We start from the raw sequence: 6,162 nt of genomic DNA, 5'->3' as shown, positions 1-6,162 counted from the left end.
CAGATAAAAACACAAAAAACCTCCAGCTCTACTTGGCAAGAACTTTTTCTAAACATCGGAATATTTAAGACATTTAAATCCTCGTCCTTTGTGAGTCGAACTGTCTTTATGTCAAGTGTGTGTACATTACCTCATAAACTCTCTAATTTATGAAATATGTTTCCGATTCTGTTTGAATCAGTCACGTGTGGTATTTTTTGGTTGAACGCGAATAACTTGTTTGGTAAAAAAAAAAAAAAGACGAGGTCACGTTGGTGTGACGTCACCCGCGATCTGCCGGTCAGCTGACTGCTAACTTCCTGGTTTCGCCTGTTGTTTACTCGGTTTGATTCGGTTCAGAGATCCGCCTTTTGGACGTTTTGTTGGCGAGCGACTTGCTGCTCGACACGGTGAAGTCGTAAGAACTCCTTCCGGTGAGAAAAGAGATGAATTAACGTCTCCTGCCTCAGATCCGCAGATCCGGTTCTCCCAGAACCTTGACTAGGTGTCTTCGTGTAAACCAGACCAAAAAGGTCCAAACTTAAAACTGTGTGTTCAATGATCCTCGTTTGGTGCGTGTATGTGCCCGCGCGCGCGTGTGCAGTGTTTGGTCTGTGATTGACAGGTGTCCAGGTTAAGGTCAGCTGTCACTCAAACATAATTATCTTTGCAGGCAGAACCATGAACGTGTCGGACAGTGAGGAGGACTTCTACACAGAGAGGACCGCCCTGGTCCAGTCTGAGAACCCAACGCTGCCCTCCTACAGGCCCGAGCCAGACGTCCAGAACTTTTCCCAAGCCAAGCGAGTATGTGGAGTCTGTGTGTCACGTGTGGTTCTGGCTCTGACCGTACCTCTCTGCAGGGTCGGCAGCCCAGACCGAACCAGGAGGCGGAGCCTGAGGAAGATGAGGAGGAGCTGACGCTGAAGTATGGAGCCAAACACGTCATCATGCTGTTCGTACCTGTCACGCTGTGCATGGTCGTCGTGGTAACCACCATCAAGTCGGTCAGCTTCTACAGCGAGAAGACGGACCAGCAGCTGTGAGTGTCACCCATACAGTCCCATACCCCCTAACCTCTCGACCTCTAACACTCCCTGTCCTCGCAGCATCTACACGCCATTCACAGAGAACACGGCGTCTGTCGGCCGTCGCCTCCTCAACTCTGTTCTGAACTCACTGATCATGATCAGCGTCATCGTGGTGTTGACCGTGCTGCTCGTGGTCCTGTACAAGAATCGCTGTTACAAGGTACTACAGTCTTTCAGCTAACAGGAAGTGGTGATGAGGTCACATCCTGTAGCCTAAAGATCACAACTGCAGCTTTTGTCTGCTCTTGTCTCCTTCTGTTCGCGTCTACTTCTTTTCCCATCGTCTCCATCTTTCCTCTCGTTTCCATCTTTTCCTCTCGTCTCCATCGTTTCCTCTCGTCTCCCATCTTTTCCTTTCGTCCCCGTCTTTTCACCTTGTCTCCATCTTTTCCTCTAGTCTCCTTATTTTCCTCTCCTCTCCTTCTTTTCCTCTTGTCTCCATCTTTTCCTCTCTTATCCATCTTTTCCTTTCGTGTCCATCTTTTCCTCTCGTCTCCATCTTTTCCTCCCGTCTCCATCTTTTCCTTTCGTCTCCATCTTTTCTTTTCTTATCCATCTTTTCCTCTCGTCTCCATCTTTTCCTCCCGTCTCCATCTTTTCCTTTCATCTCCATTTTTCCTCTGTTATCCATCTTTTCCTCCCGTCTCCATCTTTTCCTCTTGTCTCCATCTTTTCCTTTCATCTCCATCTTTTCCTCTCTTCTCCATCTTTTTCTCTAGTCTCCATCTTTTCCTCTTGTCTCGATCTTTTCCTTTCATCTCCATCTTTTCCTCTCTTCTCCATCTTTTTCTCTAGTCTCCATCTTTTCCTTTCTTCTTCACTCCTTCTCCAGTTGTCATCTCCCTTATCTGCTCTTTTCCTCTTGTTTGACCGCTCACCTGCAATGTGTGTGGGGTCACAACCTCTGAGCTTTTGTTTCAGTTCATCCACGGCTGGCTAATTCTGTCGTCGCTGCTGCTGCTGTTCTGGTTCAGCTTTATGTATTTGAGGTGAGTTAGGTCCAGCAAGACTTTGTCGCTCACAGTTGTGCTTCAGTATCATTTTTGTGTCTTTGTGTGTGTTGTATGTCACATATTTTCCAAACATTTGTGAGTTTAGTCCGGCTCTCTAAACTGGGTTTCTATTTTTGTACCAGCGAGGTCTTTAAGACCTACAACGTGGCCATGGACTACCCGACTGTTGCCATGGTGATCTGGAACTTTGGGGCGGTTGGGATGGTCTGCATCCACTGGAAGGGTCCTCTGCAGCTGCAGCAGGTCTACCTGGTGCTCATCAGTGCCCTCATGGCCCTGGTCTTCATCAAGTACCTGCCTGAATGGTCGGCCTGGGTCATCCTGGGATCCATCTCGGTCTACGGTCAGCATTTATTGATTATTGATTGATTACATGTTGGCTTGCGTCATGTGACTCATTTTTCTATGCAGACCTGGTGGCTGTTTTGAGTCCCAAAGGTCCACTCCGCCAGCTGGTCGAGACGGCTCAGGAGAGGAATGAGCCCATTTTCCCCGCCCTCATATACTCATGTGAGTGCCGTGCAGGGGGTCTGTTCCCCGTGACTACCTGTCTCATAGTTTTTCCTGATGCTCAGCTGCCATGATGTGGACGGTGTCGATGGCGAGCCAGACGGACTCTCCGCACTCAGAACCAGAGCCGGGTACTGACGTCAGCTCGACATTGAGTGGCAGACTTTTACAAAATTCCTTTTATGTTCAGATGAAGAGGCAGAGCAGGCCAGAGAGATGGCGCCATCTCGAAGTGTTCCTGACGACGAGCTAGAGGAGGAAGACCGTGAGTGGCGTGGTTTACCGAACCACGATGTCACTTCCTGAATCGCCAAAACACCTGTGTTTGCTACAAAGCTGTGTTGTCTCTCTCAGGGGGTGTCAAACTTGGTCTGGGCGACTTCATCTTCTACAGCGTCCTTGTGGGAAAAGCTGCTGCTAACGGAGGCGACTGGAACACAACACTCGCCTGCTTCGTCGCCATTCTTATTGTAAGAAATGCTACTGAAACCTCTCTTGTTATGTTGTGAGCTAGCTTGTAAGCCTGCTAGACATGGATAATCACCAGAGCTTACAACAAAAACAACTATAATGGGGGGGGGGGGATTGGCAAGAATCTGGCAATATTATACGATATATTGTAAGTAAGTAAGTAAGTAAGTAATATTTATTTATATAGCGCTTTTCGAGACCAGGGTCACAAAGCGCTTTAACAATCAAAACAATACTCAAAACAGTACATACTTCAAAGATCAAGACAACACTGAGAACAACACCGGAGTTCGAGAAATTCAAGGAAAAGCCTGAACAAATAGAAACGTCTTATGTTTCTTAAAGGAGTCAGTAGACTCCATCAAGCGCAAAGAGAGAGGAAGATTGTTCCAAAGCTTAGGAGCAACAGCCTGAAAAGATTTCTCTCCTCTGGTCCTGAGCCGTGTGCGTGGAACCATAAGTAGATTCTGATCCACAGACCTCAGAGACCGAGCTGGTGATACTGTAGTAACAAGTATATATTTGTAGTATTGTTGAGTACTTGACTCTGTGTTGAGATTTTACAGACCACATAACTCTTGACCAAGTCGTAACTGCTTTTATTTTATTTTCAAATCAAAATATTTCCAAAATCAGCTTTAAAAACTCCTTGAGTCGACTGTACCCTTTCATCGCCTTGATCTTAATGACTGCCATCTAATGGTCGAAATTTTAAGTGCAACACAATAGTGAAAAAACTTGTGAATATTTTATTATTTTATTTGCAAATAAACTGAATCAAAAAACAAAGTTCGCATCAACCATAAATTAACTATGATATGAATGATATACTGTACCCAGGTACATTTTAAAAAGTTTTAGTCATTCGATTCTTTTTTTTTAATTCAAAGGATATGACTTTCATGAGAACCTGTGTGTGTTTTAGGGTCTGTGTGTTACGCTTCTCCTCCTGGCCGTGTTCCGTAAAGCTCTCCCAGCTCTCCCCATCTCCATCACCTTTGGACTGATCTTCTACTTCTCCACCGACTTCCTGGTGCGACCGTTCATGGATGACCTGGCCGACAACCAGTTCTACATCTGACAAGTTTCTTCAACTTTGGCTTGGCGCAGTGTTTGTTTAGTCAAACAGGAAGTGATGTCATTGTTACTGTAGCTGCAAAACACATTAAGATGTTTCACAGCAATTTCCCCAGAGGTAAAGCTGAGAGTGTAGACGTTTTTTATCGAATGGCCGTGAATAAAGTTTCAATTTTCTGAATGCTATGCTAATAGTTTTGGATCATCCAGATTAAACCAGTGTCTCTGGGTTGAAAGACAACCGGGTAAATGAAAGAATAAGTTGAAACTTCAAGTCACCAGACTCTTGAAATGTGAAGATTTATGTATTTCAAAATAAAACATGACTAGCTTTTCCAAATTTTTATTTTGTAACATTAAAAACAGTTGTGGTCACATGATTCAAGAAACTCTTCGTGGCGTGTTTGTGTGTGTTGTGCGATCAGCTACGGTCATCAAACTGACCCTTGTTTTTAAGCAGGAATGCAGCCAGGTACTCGATGGGGTTCGGAGGTCTGAAACGTGAAAAGAAAAATTAACGTCCAGAACAGGCCACTCAGGTCGACGTGATCATGACTGACCTCTCCTTTGCCAGCAGCGACAGACCCTGCAGCAACACTGGAACCACCGTCTGGTCAAGGTACGCTCGCGTGGGAAGAGCCTGCAGGTCCAACTTTTGCTTCAAGCTCTTTTCAACACTTTTCTCACCGTCCACCGACCTCTTGGGAAGCAAAACATGATGGGAGTGAGTCACGTGTTGCATCCTGTGGGTGCCTGTGTGTGTTTGTTACCTGAAGGTTCTCCGCAAGATTAAATTCAGTATTTTCCGTCACCTGTACAAATGGATGTTTGGAAAAAAATTTATAAAAATATACGTCACACTACGAGTACACTAGGTGACTCACCGCTGCGTGTCCCTCCATGGGCGTATCTGCATCCGTGTGATCTGAGACACAATATCATCATCAGTCATGAGCTCAACACAACCAGTTTGTAATGGTGCCACATTAGGAACAGAATTAAAATCAAACCTATATTTGATTGTTTATCTTTGCATCTACAAACCAAATAACTTTGCCGATAGCATGGATATTAGAATCATCAAAGGCGAGTAGATACAAAACACCTAGAATAAGATATACATTTTATTTAAACGCTAAAAATATCTGAAACTTTTCTCTTTGCAGTGTGCGTTGCCCAGAAAAATGTCAAACAGATTAGTCATGTTTATACTCATTACTCTGCGTTCTACCACACAAGGTAAGCGTTGGGCAAACTGGTAAGTAACAGTTATTTGTAAAGTGCCTTTCTAGACCAGGGTCACAAAGCGCTTGAACAATCAAAAGCAATATACAGTTAAAGATACATACAGATTTAAAAACCCTTAACGGCCAAGACAACATAGAGACAAACACAGGAGTCCCAGAAAATTAGGAAAAGACGAATAAAAAGGGTCTTAAGATGCTACTTGTAGGAGTCAGAAGACTCCATCAAACGTAGTGTGAGAGGAAGTGGTTCCAACTTGTAGCAAAAAGTAATAATTCCATGTATAAATAAAATGCTTTTTTTCAAATACTAAAGCCATTTCCATCAAGTCATCATTTTGGCGCTGCTTTGGATGAAGAAGCTAACTTAACTAGCATCCGTGTTCACTTCCATTTACAGGAGGCCAATTGCGTGACGTAAAGGAAAGGGGTGTCTAACAAGGATCAGGTCACTGAACCTGACCCGAAACAGACCCCCGGCATCTTACAATGCATTAATAAAAAGAGATATTGGTGACAATGAACTCACCGTCCGCCATGTTTGTTGTGACTCTTGATGACGCAAAGGCGTAGATCGATGACGTAGGTGCAGACTTGTCTTCAGAACAAAAAGCACGTTCGGGCAAGTTAATATATTAATTAATTACTTATGGAAGAATATAAAACTCAAAGATTAATTCGCTTAGCAGGTAAATGTGGAGATATCGTCGTATTCATCCGGGTTAGTTTCGCAAGATTTGTTCAGACTTAAAACACTTCTTCTTGTTTAATTGCGGT

At 44.2% G+C, this 6,162-nt stretch overlaps 2 protein-coding genes across 2 annotated transcripts; one reads left to right on the top strand and one right to left on the bottom strand.

Annotated features, from left to right (window-relative positions):
* Positions 1-272: 272 nt before the first annotated feature.
* psen2 (presenilin 2) lies at positions 273-4,530 on the top strand. Its single transcript, XM_087801600.1, has 11 exons — positions 273-413; positions 653-786; positions 843-1,021; positions 1,089-1,230; positions 1,992-2,059; positions 2,206-2,426; positions 2,495-2,593; positions 2,659-2,724; positions 2,784-2,858; positions 2,948-3,063; positions 3,990-4,530. The coding sequence occupies exons 2-11, from the start codon at positions 661-663 to the stop codon at positions 4,143-4,145; spliced, it is 1,248 nt and encodes a 415-aa protein (XP_087657726.1). The 5' UTR covers positions 273-413; positions 653-660; the 3' UTR covers positions 4,146-4,530.
* dpy30 (dpy-30 histone methyltransferase complex regulatory subunit) lies at positions 4,469-6,116 on the bottom strand. Its single transcript, XM_087801613.1, has 5 exons — positions 5,915-6,116; positions 5,026-5,066; positions 4,912-4,953; positions 4,702-4,841; positions 4,469-4,635 (listed from the first exon to the last, which is right to left on the bottom strand). Exons 1-5 carry the CDS (start codon positions 5,922-5,924, stop codon positions 4,563-4,565), a joined length of 306 nt encoding a protein of 101 aa, XP_087657739.1. The 5' UTR covers positions 5,925-6,116; the 3' UTR covers positions 4,469-4,562.
* Positions 6,117-6,162: the final 46 nt, after the last annotated feature.

This window comes from Callionymus lyra, chromosome 1, assembly GCF_982586985.1.
Source record: "Callionymus lyra chromosome 1, fCalLyr1.hap1.1, whole genome shotgun sequence".
Classification (NCBI taxonomy): domain Eukaryota; kingdom Metazoa; phylum Chordata; class Actinopteri; order Syngnathiformes; family Callionymidae; genus Callionymus; species Callionymus lyra.
Note: the sequence above shows the minus strand (reverse complement) of the source record. Positions and strands in the feature narration are given on the sequence as shown.

What these genes read in the sequence shown, in the direction of transcription:
- dpy30 (XM_087801613.1), bottom strand. An exon ending in CCATGGAGGGACACGCAGCG is followed by an intron (nt 4,954 to 5,025) that starts GTGAGTCACCTA and finishes CCATTTGTACAG; the next exon opens with GTGACGGAAAATACTGAATT. An exon ending in ATCTTGCGGAGAACCTTCAG is followed by an intron (nt 4,842 to 4,911) that starts GTAACAAACACA and finishes TTGCTTCCCAAG; the next exon opens with AGGTCGGTGGACGGTGAGAA.
- psen2 (XM_087801600.1), top strand. Translation starts at nt 661, where the DNA reads ATGAACGTGTCGGACAGTGAGGAGGACTTCTACACAGAGAGGACCGCC. An exon ending in TTCAGCTTTATGTATTTGAG is followed by an intron (nt 2,060 to 2,205) that starts GTGAGTTAGGTC and finishes TTTTTGTACCAG; the next exon opens with CGAGGTCTTTAAGACCTACA. An exon ending in GGGATCCATCTCGGTCTACG is followed by an intron (nt 2,427 to 2,494) that starts GTCAGCATTTAT and finishes TTTTCTATGCAG; the next exon opens with ACCTGGTGGCTGTTTTGAGT.